The 22981-nt window shown below is 44.8% G+C and overlaps 2 protein-coding genes across 11 annotated transcripts in view; both read right to left on the bottom strand.

The window, feature by feature from the left end:
• Positions 1-9139, bottom strand: part of LOC114599340 (C4b-binding protein alpha chain-like) — a 39040-nt gene extending 29901 nt beyond the window's left edge. For all 10 annotated transcript variants that reach the window (XR_013392960.1, XR_013392959.1, XR_003707287.2 and 7 more), the window contains exons 1-3: positions 9006-9139; positions 2444-2626; positions 542-724 (exon numbers count right to left, since the gene is read on the bottom strand). Coding sequence is in view for 2 of the 10 variants with exons in the window: in XM_077929052.1 (XP_077785178.1) it covers positions 542-724; positions 2444-2626; positions 9006-9090 (451 nt within the window). In the remaining 8 variants the exon portion in view is untranslated. The remainder of the gene's footprint in view (positions 1-541; positions 725-2443; positions 2627-9005) is intronic.
• A 2964-nt stretch (positions 9140-12103) lies between these two features.
• Positions 12104-22981, bottom strand: part of LOC114599341 (zona pellucida sperm-binding protein 3 receptor-like) — a 35039-nt gene continuing 24161 nt past the window's right edge. Inside the window, exons 5-9 of the mRNA XM_028734437.2 lie at positions 20284-20475; positions 18613-18804; positions 15181-15207; positions 14196-14259; positions 12104-13036 (exon numbers count right to left, since the gene is read on the bottom strand). Of these exons, the coding sequence (XP_028590270.2) occupies positions 13003-13036; positions 14196-14259; positions 15181-15207; positions 18613-18804; positions 20284-20475 (509 nt within the window). The 3' untranslated portion in view covers positions 12104-13002. The remainder of the gene's footprint in view (positions 13037-14195; positions 14260-15180; positions 15208-18612; positions 18805-20283; positions 20476-22981) is intronic.

Genomic DNA, 22981 nt, shown 5'->3' with positions numbered 1-22981 from the left:
TCAAAGGAGATAACTTAAAAACAATGCAAATATGAAGATTAAAGGTAAATACTGGCTAAGAACAGAGAAGATGTAAGGAAAATAGGTAGAAGGATAAGAGCTGCTGGCTGAAAGTAGAAGTAATGTGGGAGTGAAGATAGCTGACTGCTTCACTACAAGGCAGGAGTGAAAAACTGGTGCTAGGAGCATCCCACTTCCCTGAAACCTTTTCGCTCCTGCCTTGTCCTGGACAAGGGTTATCACCCAACCCAGTGCCTGAATGACACCAGAAATAAATGTGTTGAATAAATATTTTTGATTTTGGGCTGCCTCTCCTTCTGCATTAGTGCACCATTTTTACAATAGTGTTCTCTGAACTCGGCCAAGATCCCTACATGAGACATAATAGAGAAGAATGTCAATATATACACTTCAGCTTAAAACTCTACATGATACATTATTTACTCTTTTATAACACAGCATTTCTCCAAGTTTAAACAGCTTCTAATTGTTGAATCATAAAATATAAATGTAAATCCTGTGATTTTTTTCAAAGTCTTACTTTTTTTGCAGGATGGCACTTTAGGGACCCAAGTACCGTTCTTCTCACAGAGAATGTAATGATTTCCAATCATGAAGTATCCAGTTTTACATTCAAGTGTAACACTGTTGCCATAAGTATAGGAATCTCTTAATCCACTTAATTCTATTCCATTTTGAACTCGTGGATTTTCACATATAACCACTGAAAGTAAGATTAAAAAGCAAAACTCCTTAAAAAATAGAATCTGTGCATTTCTATTTCCTTAAAGATGGGATATTTTCTTATGAAGCTTATTTTTAAAAATACTCTCCTGTTTTCCTGTTTGAAGAATACTTTTGTAGTGTCTGTGCAGTGAAAATTAGTGGTTGTGAAAATTAGTCCATCTCCTGCCAGGGATCCAGATTATTTCCCCCTGTAATTAGCACTTGCACAGCTGAAAAAATACATATTCCCAGCAATCAGACAGTTATTGGGAGAACGAGAAATGTCAATTAATTCTGTTTATGTGATTGCCATTGACACCTAACTAGCTAGCATCTCTTTGAATCAGGAGTAATGAGAGAGATACATTGGTGGGCAGCAGGTGAACAGCAATTCCAATGCCCTATTAAGAATGTGCATTCTGTTTCCCTCCACCTCTGGTCTACTTGTATATTTGACAATAAACAAATCATCAATGAAAGAAAAACTGCTATAAAAATGACCTGTGCATTTGGGGGGGGGGTCCCTCTCCACAGTGCTTTACCATTATTAGCAACAATGTCACAAAAAATGGAAGGTGTTTCAATAAGCAAGAAAGTATCATTGCAATGGTATTGTATCACTATTCCAGTCCTGTTGTGAGATCCACCAAGAATGTCTGGAGGGACTGCACAGGAAATTCATTTTAAAAAATGAACAAGTTAGCAAATAAGTGAAACTATTACTAGACAACATAGAAAAATCCAAAATATATCATGCAACTATTGTTGCTTTAAACACATTAACATTTCTTTTTAAACCATACAAATAATTACAATAAAAAACAACACAGCCCCAGACTTTTTATTAAAAGCAGTCAGTTCCCAAAAAGTATTCACCTGCCAAGACAAGGAGGGAGCCAGTCTACTTTCCCTACAGAAGCAGTTCCGAAGCCTGGGAGCAGCCACCAAGAAGCCCCTCGCCTGCATCCCTACCAAGCATGCCTGTGAGGGTGGCAGGACTGAGAAAGGGCCTCCCCATAAAATTTCAAAACCAGGCATATTTGTATGAGGAAATATGGTCTTTCAGATAGCTTGGACTTAAGCTGTATAGGGCTTTATATGTCATAATCAGCACTATTAATTTTTCGTGGAAACAGAGCAGTAGCCATGCAGCTGTTGTGACAGGGAGTTGACTATAACTCTATAACCAACCCTGATCAACAATCTGACTGCAGCTCTTTGAGCCAGTTGGAAGTTTCTGAGCACTTTTCAAAGACAGCCCCACGTGGAACATGTTTCGGTAATCCAAATGGGATATAACTAAGGTATGTGTTCACTGTAGACAAAACAGGCATCTCAAGGAATGGGAGCAACTTGCTAGATTCCACAAATAAATTGTGGAATTTTGTGTTCCACATCAAATGGGAACAACCATAATAAAACAGACTCAAAATTGGCAGGGTTGGGTAATGACCAGAAATTGTGATTCTTTAATAGGTTACATGTGGAGTCACGGATTTGGGAATATTTGGGAACACAGACTACAGAGCTTCAAAAATGAGGCAGTAAACTTCACTCCATATTCTCATTTATTTTCCTAGAATGAATTTCCTGGTTCAGATGTTAATAGGGAACTCTGGCTTATACCAGCCAGGATTGTCACATAGAAGCCTGAAAAATTAGAGTAAGCTTTTAGAAATAACCAGTTTTTTTAAAAAAATAATTAAGCAGCACATACGTTTACATGGCTCTTCCAACTCTGTCCAGGAACCATCACGACAGTAAGTGACGGTGCTTTTACCAGGCAATCTTACAGCACCATCTTTGCATTGGTATATTACAGCAAAGCCAACAAGTTCTTCATACACCTCAGAAAATGTAAACTTTGGTAAGTCATCCATGTTGCAGGCCTCTCCACACACTTTAAAAAGACAATAGTTAAAAATGTTACAGAAAACCTTGGAACTGAAAATGTTATTCACCACTTTGCTATATTTAATATTTTGTCATGTCAACCAACAGAACAAATATTGGGGGTATAACTAACAGAAATGAACATGTAACACTTCATAATACCCATATGAAAGTGTTTCAAGATGAGTGCATGAACTACTGTGTATTAGCAGACACCTTCAGTTTAAACCTGTCTCCTTGGACCTTCTCCTGTGTGAACTCCAGCAAAATTAGCACTGATGCTCCCTTATACAATACACATTTTCTTCATTTCAAATGAAGAGTTCCTGCTGGAATGTCCCCCAAAGGAGAAGGGCAAAGCAGTCCTAATAGCGGGGAGGAGGAGACATGTGCTGGTGCTACCAGGTATGTATATCTGCAATGTGGTAAAACAAACAGCAAAGATTTGGCCATGGACAAGTGAGGCACAGCAAACAAGAGAGAGAAAAAGAGAAGGTCAAATATTTAAAGTAAATAAATGAATTGCTCATAAATGAAAGCTAAAATAAAACCAAAGTCCAAACACAATAAAACTTCCACAAAGTTTTGAACTGAAATGTATCCCACCAACCTATTACAAATATAAAACATTTCTGTTTCAACCCATATATGTATGCTGGGAAGTCATGACTAATTACTATTTCCAGCCTCAGTGAAACAATGCTAAACAGATGAGCATGCACTTCTCACATATGTTGCTGTCAGAGCTGCCTCAGGTCCCAGCTCACAGAGGACCAACGCCAGTCCGTTGTTATATAAAATAGTCTTTATTGAAGTTCAGTTTCTCTTTTACAGCCACGGCGCGCAGCTCTACGTCTTAAACCCTAGACCGCCGAAGCTCCGTCTGAGTCTCCTCCCCCCAGACACCAGTTTAAGACCCTAGCCTTGCTCCACCTCTTCCTCTGCTCCCTCCTCCTCTGGATCCGCTTGTCCGCCGAGGTCCTGCCCTTCCTAGACTCTTCTGACGCTGATTCCCCTGAGTCTTCCCCCTCCCTCCGGCGAGCTTTAGGACCTGGTTCCCAATCCGGGCTTTCTGCTGTCCCGCGCGCCTGTACATTTGAACTTGGCGCGCGCGCCCAGCCTGCCACCTTCCTTCTCACCATTATACTGCTCCTGTCGCTGCTTCCCTCTTCGGGGATGCTAGCTGGGTCTGACTCCCCCTCCCTGCTTGCCGGAGGAGACGCTGACTCTGACCTATGGGGCTCTTCCCCCCCACTACGCTCTGGTGGGGAAGCTGGTCCTGATTTCCAGCTACTGCTTTGGGAGTCTCCGCTGGCCCCCTGCTTCTGGTGTGTGTCCCCTGGGACCCCCCTTGCCTTGGCCATCGGCGCCCCCTTCTGGGAATCTTCTGATTCACTGGAGAGGCTTATGGAATCTCTCGGGTCACTGTCATTCTGCCCTCCGCTGCCCTCAGATTCTTCCCCTTCGCTCTCCATTTCCTCTCTCCCCTGCGCCTCTGCTCCTGAGCCCCTGACAGTTGCTATACACATTTGATGTAGAAACATCACCATTTACAATGCAGGTCCAAGGCTATATTATCAAAGCAGGGTTCTGTGACCAACAACACAATCCATGTTTACTTTAAAAATAAGCCTCACTCTGTTTCACTGAAACTTAGTCTAATGTTGCTATGCATAGAATTGTAGTCCAAGGGAATGTATGGAATATTAGACTGAAAACTAGAAGCCAGTTACAGCTACATTACATATATCATCCAATCTGAAATTGGATTAGTGGACTACTATTGCAAGTATTGGTATTGAGAGGCAATTCATATCATTTCCACAGAACTTATTTTTTGAATGCACTGATAATCAAATAGACTCCAATCAGATTTAAATAAATAATGAAGACATGGAATATTATTTAGTAATTATTATATGTGGATTGTAGCAATGCTTCACTGACGAACTGGCATTTCAACATCAAAATAAATAAACAGGATACTGTAGCTGTGAATGGATACAAAATGAGCAAGGTTAACAAGTACCTTAACCTTAACAAGGCTAGTAATGGGTATAACACTTCCACTATCTGAAGCGTATGGCTTACAATAACACCTGCTGGATATCACCAGCAAAGAGTATTAATTCACTGTTTTTGAGCTCCCAAAGCTATTTAGATGGCCACTGAGAAACCAGAATTGGAAGGGGACTTTTTGTTGTTGTTGTTCAGATGATTTTATATACAACAATATATTTATTTTAAAAAATCAAAGTGGTGTTGCTTAACTCACCAAAGCTTTTCTTACACAAGTTTTGCAATGATTTAAAAAAATGGTCAGCTCCATGTTAAAAGCTACAGGGGCGCCTTGCATACTCGTGATCATTGATGTTCATCACATTTCAACACTGCTTGAGCCTCCAAAGTTTTCAGCCAGTCATACTCTTTCTCTTCCAACCAATATGCATACCTGTAACTTCCTGCTGAAACCCCCTGCCACATAGAATCATAGATTGTAGAGTTGGAAGGACCATGAGGGTCATCTAGTCCAACCCCCTGCACTGCAGGAACCCAACTAGATCATACATGGCAGACAGTTGTTCAACCTCTGCTTAAAAGCCTCCAGTGAAAGAGGGACTCCCTTCCACTGTTGAACAGAAACTTATTCCTGATGTTTAGTCGGAATCTCCTTTCTTGTAACTGGAACCCACTGGGTCGGGTTCTACCCTCTGGATTAGAAGAAAACAAGCTTGCTCCATCTTCCATGTGACAGCCCTTTAGATAGTTGGGAGATGGCCAGCAAATTGGCGCGCATCAAAAATACTTCTTCGGATTGATCTCTTTGATCTCAGACTCTCCTAATGCACTATTATTGTGTCAATCGCATAGGCGCCGACCCCATGGGGCCTGAGGGGGCCAGAGCCCCCTCAAAAATTTTATTGGGGGGGCTCCGCCCCCCCAATAATTTAAAAAATTATCGTGCGCCTTGGCTCCCGCGGCCGGCGAGGGGAGCCCGGGCCGCGCGCGGCTGCTGCTGCCGCCTCTCCTGGGGGCGCCGCCTCCCCGGGCGGGAACGCTGCGGTTGCGCGAGGGAGGAGGGCGGCCCCCGGGGGCTGGGAGAGCCGGGCTGCCGTGGCCGAGAGGGCTGCTCTGCCGGGCGCCGCTGACATAATTTAAGCAAATTATCGCGCGCCTTGGCTCCCGCGGCCGGCGAGGGGAGCCCGGGCCGCGCGCGGCTGCTGCTGCTGCCGCCGCCGTTTGTGGTCATGGCGGAGCTGCCGCCTAGGGAGGAGGGGAGAGGGGGCTGGCGGGGGGGGGGCAGGCGGTGAAGGGGGCTTGGCTGCGCTCTCTCTCTCTCTCTCTCTCGGGCTCTCTCTCTCTCTCTCTCTCTCGGTCTCTCTCTCTCTCTCTCGGGCTCTCTCTCTCGCTCTCTCTCTCGGGCTCTCTCTCTCTCTCGGGCTCTCTCTCTCTCTCTCGGGCTCTCTCTCTCTCTCTCGGGCTCTCTCTCTCTCGCTCTCTCTCTTTCTCTCTCTCTCTCTCTCGGGCTCTCTCTCTCGGGCTCTCTCTCTCTCTCTCTCTCTCTCTCTCTCTCGGGCTCTCTCTCTCTCTCTCTCGGGCTCTCTCTCTCTCTCTCGGGCTCTTCCCGCCCAGGGCTTGTGGGCATCTGCTCTGAGACGAAGATGGAGGTGACTTCCCTTAAAGGTCATGGAATCATAGAGGTGGAAGGGACCCAAAGGTCATCCAGTCCAACCCCCAGCAATTCAGGACTCACAGCTAAAGCATCCCTGGCAGATGCCCCCCCCACCTCTCCCTAAAAGCCCCTTCCCCTGTCTGACTGCTCTCACCACCAGAAAGGCCTTCCTAATGTTTTGTGGGAATCTCATTAAGCCTACAGAGCTATATATGCAAATGGATCTACTTATTCTTTCCCTTGAAGATACATTGATTTGTTTGTTACTGTGGTTTCGATCAATACTTTCCAAAGATCTTTACATTTGTCCATGCATGATCTTTGTCTGAAAGCTCATGGGTTGCAGGAGTTGTCATAGGAGGTTATATTTTTGTCCTTCCAACTGTTATGGAAATTACAGGGGGGGGGGCATCTTTAAAGTTGTTAAATGTTGCAAATATTATGCCTGAATGTACCCTTTCAACTTGACAGCTCAGGGAAGTTACCTAGATAAAATCCTGTAACACAATGTATCAGCCTTAATCATTTTGCAGATGTTAAGGGGGGGGCAGAGCCTGCAGCCACCATCCCTTTCCGGTGGGGAGGGGGCAGAGGAAAGACAGGAAGCTTTTCCCTGCAGAGTTAGACCCCTTGGCTGCGTGGCCCTCGGGTCCCTTCAAACTCCTGGGCGTTTTGCTGGTGGGGGGCTGTGTGGGGCCTGGGCGATGTCAGAAGAGGAAGCTTGCAGGCCTGGTTGTCTGTTGGGGGCAGCAGGAAGAGGCGGAGGGCAGGATGTGCAGCCCCTGCCTGGCTTTCCTGTGGGACCAAGGAAGCGGCTGGGGGGGGGGGACTTGGCCGCTGGCCTTTGTTGCGGAGGCGGCAGTGTGGGAACGCCAGTCCCAAGGGCAGCCTCTGGGGTCTGGGTGCCGCTGCCTGTCTCCTGCCATGGACTTGGCGGGGGGGGGGTGTGCTATTGGGCTGGCAGAGACTTAACGGGGGCTGCCTCTCCCAGCCAAAGCTGACCCACAAAATTGCAACCCAGTTTGTGTGTTTGTGGGGGGGGGGGGGGAAACCAGCCTGCACAGGGTAAGCCCCGATGGGGCTCCTGGGCTCCTTCTGATGCATGAAAATTGGAGGTTGTCCTTTACAGCTCAGCTCCCCAAGGGGCTCAAAGCCTCCCAAGTCCATTATCAGTCGGAGACGAATGAGTGGAAGCTGGAAGAAAGGGGGAATCTTTATTTTTCTGTTGAAACAGAGCCCTCCTTCCCACTGACATTTGCAAGGAGGGGAGGACCCCAAACAAAGGTGTGCAGCAGCTTTGAAAGACTTTTCCGGCTCAACATCAGGAAGAGCTTTCTGACAATAAGAGCTGTTCAGACGGTCTCTGCTCCCTGGGAGAGGCTAGGTGGCCATCTGTCAGGGATGCTTGAGCTAAGATTCCTGCATTGCAGGGGGCTGGACTAGATGACCTTGGGGTCCCTTCTGTCTCTATGATTCTATGATTAGCATAATACAAGCATCTCAGGAAGAGGCATCTACCAACAGAAATCCAAGAGTGTGGCTTCTCTCCTGTCTGTCAAGGGACCTGCAGATGCTGATTGCCTTACTTGGCCAGTTCCTTAGGACTGGTACATACAGTCATACCTCGGGTTACAGATGCTTCAGCTTAAGCATTTTCAGGTTATGGATGCACTGAAACCCAGAAGTACCGGAATGGGTTACTTCCAGGTTTCGGCACTTGTGCATGAGCAGAAGCGCTAAATCACAACCTGTGTGTGCGCAGACGCAGCAATGTGAGTTGCGAACACTGCAGGTTGCGAACGTGCCTCCCACATGGATCACGTTCGCAACCCGAGCGTCCACTGTACCTTGGTTCTCGAACAGAATGCGTTCTGGGAGTCCATTGGACTCCTGGAACCATTTGAAAACCAGAGTGCGGCTTCTGCCAGAGGAGCCCCCTGCAGCCAATCGGAAGCCGCACCGGATGTTCGCCCTCCAAAAATCATTTGAAAACCAGAACACTCACTTCCGGGTTTCGATTGTTCAGAAGCCGATTTGTTTGGGAGCCAAGGTGCTCGGCTTCTCAGGTACAACCGAACCTGAGTCCTTGGGGGCGCCGCCTCCCCGGGCGGGAACGCTGCGGGTGCACGAGGGAGGAGGGCGGCCCCCGGGGGCTGGGAGAGCCAGGCTGCCGTGGCCGAGAGGGCTGCTCTGCCGGGCGCCGCTGACATTGGAACTTAGAAAACTTCCCGGGGCAGGACCCCGGTATGGGCCCCCCCAATATTTTTTATAAGTCGGCGCCCCTGGTCAATCGCCCTAAAAGACCCTTCTGGGAGGCACCAAGGTCTTCCCCATGCGTGCTTCCTCGGGAGTAAGAAAGGCCGCCTGGCAGAGAAAGGCCCCTTGGGAGGATGGACGGCCCAGTTGGCTCTGCCGACGGAGGCCGCAGCCTGGGACGCGGCGGGCGGCGCGCAACCGCCTCGCGGCTGAGGACGGACACCTCGACGCCACCTGGCGGGCTGCGGGGGGACATCCGCGTTTACCTCAGGCGCCTGGAAAGACCCGCCCACTCGCGCGCCGCGTTTTGCAAAGCCTCTCCAAGCTCGAGGAGAGAGGGCGGGAAGGTGAGCGGGCGGGAGGGGAAGGGGCAGGTGGCGGGGAGAAAGGGAGGCTCAGCGGTCGCTAGGGGCCGCTAGAGGCTCCGTCGCCACTCGCCTGCCTTCCTCGTACTCACCCACCAGTCCCTGAGGCAGCAGCAACAGCATCGACATCCCCAAGAGCCGGCGGGTCAGCAGAAGCCCCCAGGACGGCCCCAGCATAACGCCCAGCTGAGAAAGCGGCGGCGAAAGCCGAGTACCTCAGCTGCGCATGCGAGGTGGGGGGCGGGGAAGGACGTTGGGAGGGAGCCGCGTGGCCGTCGGGAGGCGCGCGCCGAACGCTGCTCCGCTCGTGCTACCGGCATTTCTGCTTGGCCTTAGAGAGGAAGCAGACTTCCAATTCTTGGGTTTTGCCGTGGCTCTGGAAAAAAATAGAAGCAAAGATTCTCACATTGAAGCATCGTTGCGTGTGGGAAACGTAGTTGACTTGGGGGTGTTTTTTGGGTTTGTTTTTTAGAGTTTTGAAACATTTTAAATAATTCCTTACCAGTGCAAACACAATGCATAATTTTATCACGCTGTTTCTGGGGCAGGAGGCAAACCTCTCTGGCTGACAGGCGGCAGGTTATGACAGGACATCCGAAGTAATCCAGGGTTGTTATTCCAATGTTGCTTCTCCCTAGTGTTGTCTTCTTATCCCGGAATAGTAAAATATATTCCTTGGTCACATTTGCCAGGCTCCATTCATTTTGGTATTGAGGCACTTAGAAACCTGAGCATTTCAAAATTGAAATTCTATCTCAATTTTGAGATATAATTGAATATCTGTTTTATGAGTGTCTTAGTTAGGCAGACTGACTATAACTAGAAAAGTAGGCTATACATATTGTGGGAGAGAGGCTGAGGAAGAATAACGTTTACACCCAGTGTAGGTTTATTTATTATGTATTTACTAATTTGTTTTTGCAACCATAGCCACACATGTACAACAGGGATTGTTAAAAGTGGTGCCATTTCCCATACCTATTCCGCTGTGAACTCTTGGATTTATGCTATGAAATTTATTTGGTTCATTACAGTTGTTTTCTGTGTAACAGTAGAAGCAACAAGAAATAGGAAGAACATGAAGCAGATGAATGTAGTTCAATAGATGATTCAACCATACAGGAGCAAGTTATAAAGAGAGCTATGTGCTTCCTCACAGCATACCCCTAAATCTATTACAATCCTGTGAGCAACATTTGCAGAATTATGGCTGCCTGCACACATATTTGATGCAGCCGCCGATAATTAGTTGCAGACTTCTCTGCTGAGTGCCTGAGGGCCCCAGTCCTGCCACTCACCACCTGGCCTAGGGTGGGCACTGATGGGCTCTATAAAGGACTGCTGCCGCTGCTCCTGCTGGGCAGAGAGGGCTCCGTTTTGTTTTGTTTAAATTGCTGTTATTTTTTACGTATGTCATTTTAAACTGTGATACTAATGCTGTATTCTTAGTTTTAGATTTTGATATATGTGGAAATTGTTTTCCATTTGGTTGTGTATTTTTTTGATGTGGTTTATTTATTGTTTATGGCTTTTGTAATTATGTAAATCTTGTCATGTTGTAAGCCGCCTTGAGCATTATTTTTAACTGTGGAAAGGAGGCATACAAATAAAAAATGATGATGATGATAATTAGTTGTAAAATACATGGCCAAGAGGGGGTCATGTCTGGGCAGCCCTGGACCTCCATTCACATTGCCCTGGCTTGTGCCCAAAGACATTCACAGACTCTCTTGGCAAGGAATTATACTGGTTCTCTCACCCTCGTCCCTTGCACCCTTGGCAAATAGATGATGGCCGCCCCGAGCAGCAGAGGAGTGGCCCCAGAAGTGGGTGGGTGGGGAGGCTCCTAGCCACTCCAACTCAGAATGAAGAGGCACAGTTTTTGCACTCTGCTGGGCCTGCGCCCTTCATGGGAGCCAACATAACTAACCCCTAGGTATGCCCTTGCTGGCACCCCAGAGAGGTTACTTTGGTGCTGCTAACGCAGCAAAAACAATGAGGGAGACATACAGCCACAGCAGGCATGGTAATTCTAATGGTTTGACCTCACCCCTGAAGGCACACTCTTCCATTATCTCCCTAGACAGACAGATGCCAACCACATGGCCATATTTATCATCATACAGTTGCACCAGGGCCCAAACCTGCAATGGGACCCAAACTCTGAGCTTTCGCTTAAAAAGAATAAGTATCTGGCCCTAACAGGAGGAAAGCTATAAGGCAAAATGTGCAGCAACCCTTCTAAGCCATTTCTTTGAGGTAAACCAGTCTGCACCTGCCTTCCTGCAATGAGTAAAAGCACAATGAGTGCTAAGTCAAGTCTGAAATGTGCTTGTTGAGTGAGTTATTGGACACAAGGCCGGGGTCATAACGAGCTGCTGTTTTCTCCCCTTTTAGTGCTCTTTTCAGCTTCTGCCAGATTTTCTAATATTCCTTAGAATCTCCAAAATACCTACTAGATTCTCCCTTTGCCCTTCCTTTCTTCCTAACAACCAAGATGTATCTTTCCTCTTGTTTCAAATATGGGGCCACTGCAATGGTTAAGAAGGAGCAGAGGGAAAACAGGGCATACTGCTTGATAAGGTGAGCTGAAGGGAAATCTCAACTGCATCTCAACTGCAATCAGATCTAGCGAGCATGACCAATCCTCAGGGATTATGGGATTTGCAGTCCCAAAGTATTTGGGGGGCATGAAGTTAGGGAAACCTATCCTAGAAGGTTCCAAATGCTACCCTATGCAGACACAGAACCCATATGAAGGACTGCACAGAGATCACAAAGAATTCTTGTGTACAGATACTGTGGACAAAAATGGGAATGGATAAGATCATCATACTATGTTTCTGAGCCAGCTGCTCCTAGAGATAAAATGCTGGACTTCAGGGATCTCAAGAATGCAGTTTTTATGTCCTTATCAGAGACTGTAAGTGAAGAATGCAAATTATTCAGCTTTATGATATATTTGCATGAAGGAATTCATAAATTTAAGAAAGAGGTGAATATAAAAAATGTAGACAATATGTAAACCAAGGGCACTATGTCAGCAACCTCAGCTTTAGATTTTCATAAAGAGTTAAAGGGTGTTTAACTTTCCCCAAAGCCTGCTGCTTCTCAGCTTCATATCTGTTCCTATTTCACACGTGTTCACTTTTTAGGCCTGTTTTAAAGAATTAGTGCGCAAGGGAATCCACTTCTTTCCTTCCTTCTCCTAAAATACCCTTTCTGAAGTAGTCTTTTTTTTTAAATAATGTTGGTGAGGATTTAACTATGTGCAACTGCATCTAAGTTTCCATAGAATCTGAACCAGGCACTTACCTTTACCTGAGTAAATTAGGTTTAAAAGATACTGTAATTTGTGAACTGTCATACTTCCTTGCATGTGTGTTTTTTACTAAATGACAAGAATAAGGCACTATTAGCAAAAGATGAAAAAAGTAGGTTTTAAAGAAACAAAAGGTGGACACATTTTAAAGGAAGAAAAGTAGATCAAACTGAGCAGTGTTTCACTGATACTGTTATTTTATTTTTAAGGTGATTATTGCCCTAGATTCAAAATCTTGCAATTTCAGAAGGGACTATTGCATAGTATGTGCCTTTGTTGCTTTCTTCATAAAACTACATGTTGTAGCATATACCTGTCAGGAATATTATGCTCAATCAGCAGGAGAAAGGGGCAGTTCACACAAAGGTTTACTGTGGGATGCAGCACTATGAGATCCTACCTGTACAGTTGGTACAGTGGTTTTTGCTGAGTTCCTCAACAGAGTTCTGACTGTCCTGTAACATGTAAGTAAAGGGCCTAAGAAGGGGAAGGAAAGATGGGTCAAAAGAAGGAGAAGGAAAAGAAAGAGAATAATAAGATGATTCTACCCAGTTGCCTCCACTGATTGGCTCTTCATGTTGTGAAGATTATGTCAAATCTGCCTCATACACTGTCCCTTGGCTCTGTTACTGAAAACTACCCACTGGAGAAGACTGGTTTGGTTTTCCTCCAGACGTCTGCTTTCTATCTGGTATTCTTGCTCTGTTTCTGCCTCTCCTTTATTTCCTGCTACTGCCCAAGTGACAACATTAGTGACTTCTGTGACGTCATTCATGTGCCACATTGTTCTCTTTTGGTAGCCTGTCGGAGAACAGAAGTGGCAGAGTAAATTTGATTAAGTCTTGGGATTATTATTATTTAAATCACCTGGCATCAAAATTATATCAATGAACACGTCAGCTAAGCCTTCATTCTGGAGAAAATCCTTTCTCCAGTATCCATGAGACCTCAGATAGTGATGAAACTCAGAAAACGGCCTCCACTTCAGAAATTTGTGTATGGACAGGACCATGTACAGACAGGATCATCCTTTTGTACCTGGTCCCAAGATGTGAACAAGCTTAAAACAATTTGGAATTGTGGGTAGAAATGGGCTTGGAGGCATTGCAGTTTCTGAAGCACTGTAGGGTGAGAAACTGCTAGCTATTCTAGCTGGGCCTGATAGGACTTGAAGTCTATAAACATTTGGAGGACCAAAGTTTCCACTATCCAAAGGTGTTATGTACTGAAGTTCTCACCCTGGGCCAGCAGGGGGATACTGTAGATAGTTATGCAAATGAAGGATCGAAAGTGACGTTCAGTGATTGGATAGTTTTAGAAAATGGCAACAGTTACATTGTTCTGGAGCTCTATATAAGCAGGCTGACTGAGCTCCTCAGTTCAGTTCTGTTCCAGCTTACAAATAAAGAGCTGCTTTGGAAGAATCGCTGTGTCGTCTGATATGTTTGCCCACAACTTGACAAAAGGAACAACCAGTGACAATGCTGAAACAAGGGGCAACCCCGGCCTGCAACCAGGAGCCATGTGTCCCATTTCGCCACTTGAGGTGCAATAAGAAGTGTTGCCTGACCTCCTGCCGGTGGAAAAACAGCACCAGCATTGGCACCAATTGGCTTCACCATGCCTCATGTGTGGGCTGGGCAACCCCATTCAGAACAGAGTGAACACCAATGCCTAGGTAGATGAAGCATTCAGATACTGTAACTTGACCTTGTCTGGATATTCAGCAAAAAAAGGGAAAATTAATACATTTTTTGTTAACAATATTTGGTAGCTCTGGTTTAATAAAAAAAGTATATTGCATTTCCTTTAAAATTTCAAAACAGCCCCCATAGCAAGGTTGTGAGAATATCAATTTATTATCTACAAGGAGAGTATATTTATTTAGATAAAATGTTGTGGACCTTAGAAATGCAAAACAGAAAGGAAAATAGGAGTTTGGTGATAAGAAAACTTTTACCTTGATTGTGAACATTTCTTATAAGCCCATTTAAGTGTCAGGATCAATATAGGTAATATGCTTGCTAAAAAAGAAGAAGAAACACACACCACCATTCTAGTAAAAAACCCCACAAAAGGTCAATAAAATGACGCATAATTAAAAACAGCATAGAAAATGCTCTGCAAATATTACTAATAAACAGTTCACACTTGAATGTACTTAACAATAAAATACATTAAACTGTCATTTGGTGGTCACAAGTCATTCTAAGACCAAACCACTTATTATTAGGGTGTAAAGATGGGTGATTTGTTGTCTTTGTTGTTTTGTTATGGGAACCTATCTGAAATAACTATGATGCCAAAATTATAAAATTACAGTTTCACAGACAGGATTATTATGAAAATGATTCTACCTCTTGGAATGTTAAGGTAAAACTTGCCAGCAAATTTATTTGGATTGCTTCCATAGGGGGGAAATACGAACTGTACTTGGAAGTAAACTCCACTGAGTTTAAAGATGTATCTCAACCCACAGAGGAGATTAGACAAATGATGAGCAAAGATTTGAGCATTGATGCCAAGCTTTGGAAATATGAAAAATTGTGCACACTATTGGTGCTTTGTAAATGTTTGGAATAAAGTGTGTGTGTGTTTATATGTAAACACACACAAACAGTCCTTGAATAATCCAGAGTCAGTGCAACAAAAAGAAACTCCTATTTAGGAAAAAAAAATAGGGAAAACATCTAGAATCATCAACTGACTGTAAGCACTTTTAAGGCCCAATTTCTTAAATCTCTACAATGAAACTTCAAAATACTTATCTCTGGCTGCATAGTGCCCAGCTTTCTATGACCCCATAATATTATTGCCATTTTTCACATAGCAATGTTTTATATCATTTCATATTTTTTGCATATTAAATTGTATAAAATATCGGTATGTAAAAAACTATAATGCATCGCCATGTTTCCCCCATTCATTTTCAAGAAATTACATACCAGCTATAAGTAGTCTCAGGAAAACACCTAGAAAAGAGGGGGAAATGGTTCTAATAAGCAAACGTCTCAAAATAAAACCTTGCAAGACTAATTATAGAAAGGCTACTCATTCGGACTGGCAACCACATCTGAAATGGCTTATAAACTGAAGTACTGCAGCTCAAGGTGCATTTTGTATCAGAGCTGGTGGATATGTTTACTTAAATCATTTTCACACACACACCATATACCGTACTTTTCGCCCTATAGGACGCACTTTTCCCCCTCCAAAAATGAAGGGGAAATGTGTGTGCGTCCTATGGGGCGAATGCAGGCTTTCGCTGAAGCCTGGAGAGTGAGAGGGGTCGGTGCGCACCGACCCCTCTCGCTCTCCAGGCTTCAGGAAGCGATCTGCAAGCCTTGGGAGCCTGGCGGGAGTTCCTGCGGGCTCCCTAGGCTTGCGGATAGCAGCCTGCATCCCGAAGCCTGGGGCGCACTGAGCAGCACGCCCCGGGCTTCGGGCAGATATCCGCAAGCCTGGGGAGCCTGGCAGGAACTCCCGCCGGGCTCCCCAGGCTTGCAGAGAGCTCCCCGAAGCCCGGGGTGTGCTCCGTCTCAGGATAGCAGCCTGTTCTGAGGGCTGGGGTCAGGGGAAGCTCAGGGGGGGGGGAATATTTTTTTTCTCTTTATTCCCCCCCCCCCCAAAAAAAACTAGGTGCATCCTATGGGCCGGTGCGCCGTATAGGGCAAAAAATACGGTATACTCGACGGGCACTTCAAAAATTTATACTATATTAAGAAACCACACGGGTTTAAAAGAATAGATGTTGACTTTACATGACTCAATCTCAAATCATAATTGTTTTTTGCTGTGGTAAGAACTTCCTTTTAAAATACTAAAGTTGCAAATATCATTTTAAAATGAAATACTTGAGGATTATGCAAACCATTTAGATTCTCATAAACCGGAAACTTAATTTGTTTTGTTGTCTGTCAGCTATATCAGACAACTACTTCAGAAGCTTTTGAGAATGTGTGTTGGGGTGGGAGAGGAAGTGCAGAAACTGTTGTTTGCTTTGCTGTCTGCCAATCACATGGAGCAGTTGGCAGGCAGCTACTTGAGGGACTTCTTGAATATGTGTGCACGGTAGCAGGTTTTTGCCTTCTTAGTAGTGGCACCCATCCTGTGGAATGCCCTCCCTTCAGATGTCAAGGAGATGAGTAACTATATAACCTTTAGAAGACATCTGAATGCAGGCCTGTATAAGGAAGCCTTTTAACGTCTAATGTTTTATTATGTTTTAATATATGTTGGAAGGCGCCCACAGTAGCAGGGGCAACCCAGTCAGATGGGCGGGGTACAAATATCGAAATTGAAATGTGGGAGTGGGGTAAGAAGCAGCTGCTTGACATGGGCCTCAGGTGGATTTCTTGCTCTGAAACTGAAGAAAGCAAGGAAGCAGGTTTTGATTGTTGAATGAGGTTGGTTAATTTGTATTTGTATGTTGACTCATCATTTTCAAATTTTAATTGTGGGTAGGGGCCGCAAAAGCTGGGAGACCCTGGTTAAGAGACAAATGCCCATTTCCATTTTCTTAAAAGAGCCTCCATGAAGGTGTGTTGTGAAGTATAAAGCATTTCTTCAAATGTCTGTAAATAGTTGCACCTCAACCGTTTCCACTCTGAATGTGTTTTAGTCTGTAAATACCATTTCTGATAATTTTATTGGGTCTTGGGGTTTGTGAGTGGACAATTCAGCCACTAACAAGACCCAATTCCACATACAACTGGATATTAAATTTTCATTTAAACTAAATATCCATGCATACAAATATACATGTGTCAATACCCTAAAAGCATCAGTTTTAACTGAGTGCAAAATGTGTCACCATGGCTGCTGCATCATTAATGAGTAACCATCTGAACACCGAATTTAGCCCAATGCAGTAGACATTCCTGATCTGGCTATCCATGCTGGATGGTAACGGTTGGGACTGTTAGGATATTTCCATTCCACCTTAAAAGGGGACAGGCTGTTGTGAGTCACAGCCTGTGTATTTCCTGTTCACAGGAAGTTTCTGTTTTGTATATAGCTGTTGTTTCTCTCTCTGTGCCTTGACACACAGGCAGTCAGTCATGTTTTTCTTTGTTCTGACCAACGCTGAATAAAGTTGTAAATAATGCTCTCCTGAGTGCATCTTTCGTTGTGCGAACTCTGCGAAAGGGCGTGCACCAGTCCTTGGAATGTGGACAGATGTTTCTGAGGCTTGTGTCGCTAATTGACTGATACTGCGTTTCTACAGGAGGTTGATGGATCGTCCGGAGTCAACGTGGGAGCATGATGGCCTTTGTCTCCCTGGCAGTATCCCAACAACAGGGACAACACTAGTTTCTATGTCATGTTTCAAACGACCACGTCAAAATTCTACATTCTGACTAAAGAGATAACACCTTGTGATCCAGCACCAGGAAATTAGGATGCAAAGAGCAGTGCCTGTTCAGAAGTGCCTAGTGCTGACAATTTACAATATAGCCTTCAGAGAAGGTTGTTTGCCCCTGAATATCACCTTTGGGGTGGGTAAATTCAGCTTGCAAGATCTTAAGAGACACTGACTAGGTACTAAACAAATATTACCTGAAAGATGTTATAAAAGTAAGAGGCAGAATAAAAATTCTCAAAGACTTCTGGAAGCTTGACTTCCCATGGACTAGTGGTGCCCAGGATTCATTCCATATCCACATTTTGCTCTAGAGGGTTGCAGTCCAGAGTTCTACAACCAAAAGTACTTCTACAGCATGGTTCTTCAAGAGGTTGTGAACACCAAGGGCCACTTTATGGATGTCAATGTCTGTGTTGTTGGGAGAAAACATGGTATAGATATCTTCCGGATGTCCCGCCCTTGCTGACAAGCCAGAGGCTGGTCCAGTCTTCCCTGGCCTAGTGGTGCTTGTCAGTGATTTTTCCATGTGCCCCCTCAACTTCACCATTCAGGCATTCACCTTCAAACCGTAGCTGATGTCTTCCTACAGGTCTACATGGATAGGCATGGACTGTACCTTCAGCTACTACCACAGTTCAGCTTGGCTACCTGTGAAAAGGCTTTGGCCATTTAAAGTTAAGGTGGAGGTCCCTCTATACCTTGCTAGATATGGATATCATTGTTGTCTCCTGTATCCTGCTCAAAAGCTGCAAGACAGGGGCCGGTATCCTTCTTGAGAAGCACCCTGATATGTCTAAGCTTGGAGATGAGATGGATGCTGTACCCATGGGCAGAGACCAGAATGTTAACACAGTTCCAGTTAACTGATGACAAGTATGTATGCATGTGTAAATAAAACCATGTATGTTTTTGCAGGTACCACCATCTTAGAGGTATGCATTTGAACCCCCAAATCTCTCACCAGTCAGAGATTTAGCATTTATAACAGTATTTTCAGAAATATAATGCTTACTCAGATCACAAGTTGGAATATTAGGCAACCATTGCTTCCCACCGATGTAATTAATCTTAGGTGATCCGATCAAAATATAGCCAATATCACATTGAATAGTAACTTCATCTCCAATGTTGTAGTATTCTTTCTCCCCATAGATTATTCTTCCATTACGGATATAGAGTTCAGTAGTGTCTGGTGATGTTCTAGCTGAAAACACAAAAAAACTATTAAAAATAGTATAAAGCAGTACTAAACTGCACAAAAAATAGGGGGGGAAATCATACTTGTGCAACTTGATTTTGCAAAATGCAGAATGTTCTATACAAAAAGTTAAGAAAACTTCCTGTTATTATGTATAATATTGTGCTATTTTACATTTGTCAGAAGTGTCTGGGAGCTGCCATTAGGAGATCTGGAGTGAAGTGTCAACAATAAGCAGATGACACCCAGCTCTGTCTCTCTGTTCTAAGTGAACATTCATTCATCATCCAGGTGGCATTGTTACTTCTTTCTCCTGGGATGGGGCTAAAAGGAAGATTTTTTGGTCATGTTTGCAAAGCTTGGTGTGATGCATCCTATTAGATATTGATAGCTAGTTTGTAGATCCCTGGAAAAGGTTAAGAGAGGGTGCAATCCAGTTCACAGCCACAGTATTGTACCTTCTCTTTTACTTCTTCCAATGGTCAACTCTGCAACCCTGGCCTATTTGTCATGGTTCTAATCCCGTCCCATTCTTGCACTGTGCAAAATGAAAGGATTCCAAAGTTGCAGCTTTTGCTCTATCACTCCAATGGATTTTTTCACTAAAGATTTGTTTTTATATTAAAAACATTGTACAAGAACTGAGTGGTTTGGAATACTTCAATTTCAGGCCTTCTGCATGCTGATGCTATTGCAGTTATCTCCACCACATTAATTGGAATATGGAAGTTACTGAGCAACTAAGTTTTGTGTGAAACAGCACCTATTATTACTGCAAAGACTAAAATTCTAGGTATTGGCAAGAAGAAAGCTCATATATGGAAGTTGGGCAATCCCACGGCCAGCCACATTCATGTAAGCCACATTCAATACTAACTTTCATGCAAAGGAACCCAGAACTGAATCTCTAATCAGGGACAGGATATGATGAGGTGCACACAGCAGCTAGCATACCACTAAAATAAAAATATCAACTGTAATTGGGATTAAAATATATCATTTTTAGTCCAATAGACCAATGCAGCCAATGTTCTGGAAAGCAAGTAAAAGCATTCACATAAATACACATGACAGAAGTCTGTCAAATTGTACTTAAGATACCTTGGGGGGGGCGGGGGGGGGATTAGACAAGGGCCAGGTTCAAATCCACAGTAAGCCATGAAGCTACCTAGGTGACCTTGGGCCATTTACTGTCTCTTGGCCCGAACAGCATTCCACTGTTGATGTACAGATAAAATTGGGAGACATAGACCTATGTACACCACCCTGATCTCTATGGAAGAAAGGTGGAGTATAAATGTAATAATGAACAAAAAAGTAAACAAAAAAACTGCTAGAAGAATGAAGCAGCTTCAGAAGATGTCAAGACCACATATAATGGTGTGGGTGTGTCTGCCCATCTGTGATTTATCTGTAGATAATGGGAAATATCTGTCTTGAGTATGGCTTTAAAAGGAACATTTATATATGGATTTATATACATACAGAAACATGGTTGTATAGAAGGTTCCCACTGATTGTAGCCTATGCATTTTACAGTCATCTTTGTGGTTTCATCAAAAAAAGAATGGTTTGGATGGCAGTAAACTGTGACGGTATCTCCAATTTTGTATTCAGATTGCAATGGATACACACTCCCTTTGGGCATTACTGGAGCACCACAATTTTCCGGATAAACTGTAACAAGAAAAATAAAACTGGAAGATATAAATGCAAGACTAATAGCATACAATCTGTCACAAGATTCAAGATGTCGCCATTGTGTCAGGTACCTGGATTTTTGAGCAGGCTGTCCTAACCATTGGCGCTAGGGGTGCATGGCACCCGGGCGCCAGGCTTTCAGGGGTGCCAGACCAAGAGTCTGGGGCCGTGTTGGAGTCCGGGGAAGAGCCGCCAACAGCTGGACTCCAACGCTTGCTCCCAAACTTGCACCGAGCAGCCCGCAGCAGAAGAGCCTGCGGCGCTCCGACAGGTTCTGCTCCGCTCAGCTGTCAACTCTTCCCCCAGCTGCATGGCCGCTGTTTCAGTGCCGCGCCCGGAGCGCCAGGTACCGTGGGCATGGCGCGGTGCATCCTGTTGCATGCGCCAAGCCGCGGGTTCCTTTGCTGGCTTTCCCACTGTTGGCGCACACTCCCAGCACCACCCAACGTGGGGTGCCAGTGCAGAACAATGGGGAATGCAAGCGGTATCTCCAGACGGGATCTGCCACACGCCGACGGCAACAACAAATCCTGACGAATAGGAGCATGCGGATCCTGTCCGGAGATGTTTCCTCTGCTGCCGCTTGCATTCCCCGTCATTCTGCACTGGCACCCCATATTGGGAGGCACTGGGAACATGCGCCGACAGCGGAAAAGCCAGCAAAGGAACTCGCAGCTTGGCGCATGCAACAGGATGCGCCACGCAGCGGCCACAACGTTTCATGGCGCTCCAGGTACTGCATGCGCAGCCAAAACAGTTAGCCGCCATGCAGCAGGGGTGTGTGGAGGCAGCGGGCGGACAGCCCAGTGACTGTGCCACCCAACATTTTGTCATCATCCCCAGCATGGAACCCCCACCCACCTTTGTACACCCCTGTGCATGGGGCGCTGGCACCCCCGTTGGTTGGTGCTTTGAGTCCCTGCATCCCACAACTGTTCTAAAGGTAAACAACTATTTCCTTAACAACTTTGGGGTCCCCCCCTTAAAAAAGGTTGACAACTCTGGGCAACCTAGGAGCGCCAGGCGGATCTTTGCACCCCAGCACTGTATATGCTTAAGACGGCCCTGTTTTTGAGCTCTGTAAGAAGGCACAAAACAGTTTAACACCAATTACGTCATGGCAAGTCATGCAAACCCTATTCTTTTGAACACAACAGGAGAAAAGTTGAATTATTCTTAAACTTTTGTTCTTGAAATGTTTTCTGTGCAGTCACACATTGGGCATGCTTGTAAAACAAATGCTATTAGGCAAACTGGATAAGAGTTACCCTTTCAGAAACAAATGACTAACATCTATGTGATGAGTGAAGCTACAAAATCTCTGTGTAAGCTAGATTTCAATGGACTTCTTTAAAATATTGCACTTGGGAAGGTGTAGGTCCTAGGCCAGGAGTAGGGAATCATCCACCCTCCCTTTCTCTAAGGAATGTGTATACACTGCTGTGGTGGGTATAAAGCCAAGGTTGGATTCACCAGCACTGGCTGAATGTGAGGTACTTCCAAGTTATCAGCAGTCAAGCTGAAGGTAACATGCTATATGGCGATAACATAGCATGGTGAGCTAGCATGGTAAAGTGCTAGTGGATCTCTCTAAACTTGGGTCTTTACAAGATTTATTTCTAAAACCACAAGAACTGAATTATAGATTAGTTCATGATGCAGCAGCATCTCTTAGACTTTATGTAGCTAGTGTGTTTATTTTTGTCTTGTGTCATGAGACATTAAACAGTTTATATAATTTGAACTGAACTGTCTGAGCAAAGAGTTTTCTGAACTGGGAACTCTGGAAAAGGCTGACTACTGGAAAGCAGGAAGAACCTGACATTCTGCTCGATGACTCTGCTAGAGCTGTGCAGACTCTGTCGATCACACTGCTTGAAGTTTGGTATAGTATCAACAAACGGATGGTGGGCCCACTATATCAGGTTATTGGCCAACTGACTTCTATAAGTCTAGCAACGGTTCATGTGATGGGGCAGATGCTGAACACCAGCATCATTCTTGCTTACCTGGCTAGCACTGGGGCAGCAGCAAACTCAGAGCTGCACAGGTGCACCAGTGAGGTTGTCGCTGCCACTCTAGCAGTCCTATGATTACGCGCACAGCCCCAACCTTGCCTTTGCTGCTTGTAACTTAACTGAGCTGAACTTGCAGCTCCATACAGCAGCCTCTTTGGATTCCACCTTTTGATTACCTTCTGCCTTGGATTCCTTCATTTTCTCCTCCTAGCACTGGTGAACTCCAGACACTACTTCCTACTATGATTTTACTTTCTGTCTTCCCCACTGGAGTAAACACATGCAAAACTATCAAATGTCTTTTCAAATTTGGGCTGCCCCTTCTTCTGCATTAGTGAACCATTATTATACTAAGCAATTAAAGCTAAATAGGTTCTCTGAACTTTGTGAGATATAACACAAAAATACACCTTGGTGGCCAACATTCTTTACTCCTTTTTAAACATGTCAGTTCCCTATGTATA

This window comes from Podarcis muralis, chromosome 5 (genome assembly GCF_964188315.1).
Source record: "Podarcis muralis chromosome 5, rPodMur119.hap1.1, whole genome shotgun sequence".
In the NCBI taxonomy this organism is placed as follows: Eukaryota; Metazoa; Chordata; class Lepidosauria; order Squamata; family Lacertidae; genus Podarcis; species Podarcis muralis.
The sequence above is the reverse complement of the archived record's forward strand: the minus strand, read 5'-3'. Positions and strand labels throughout refer to the sequence as shown.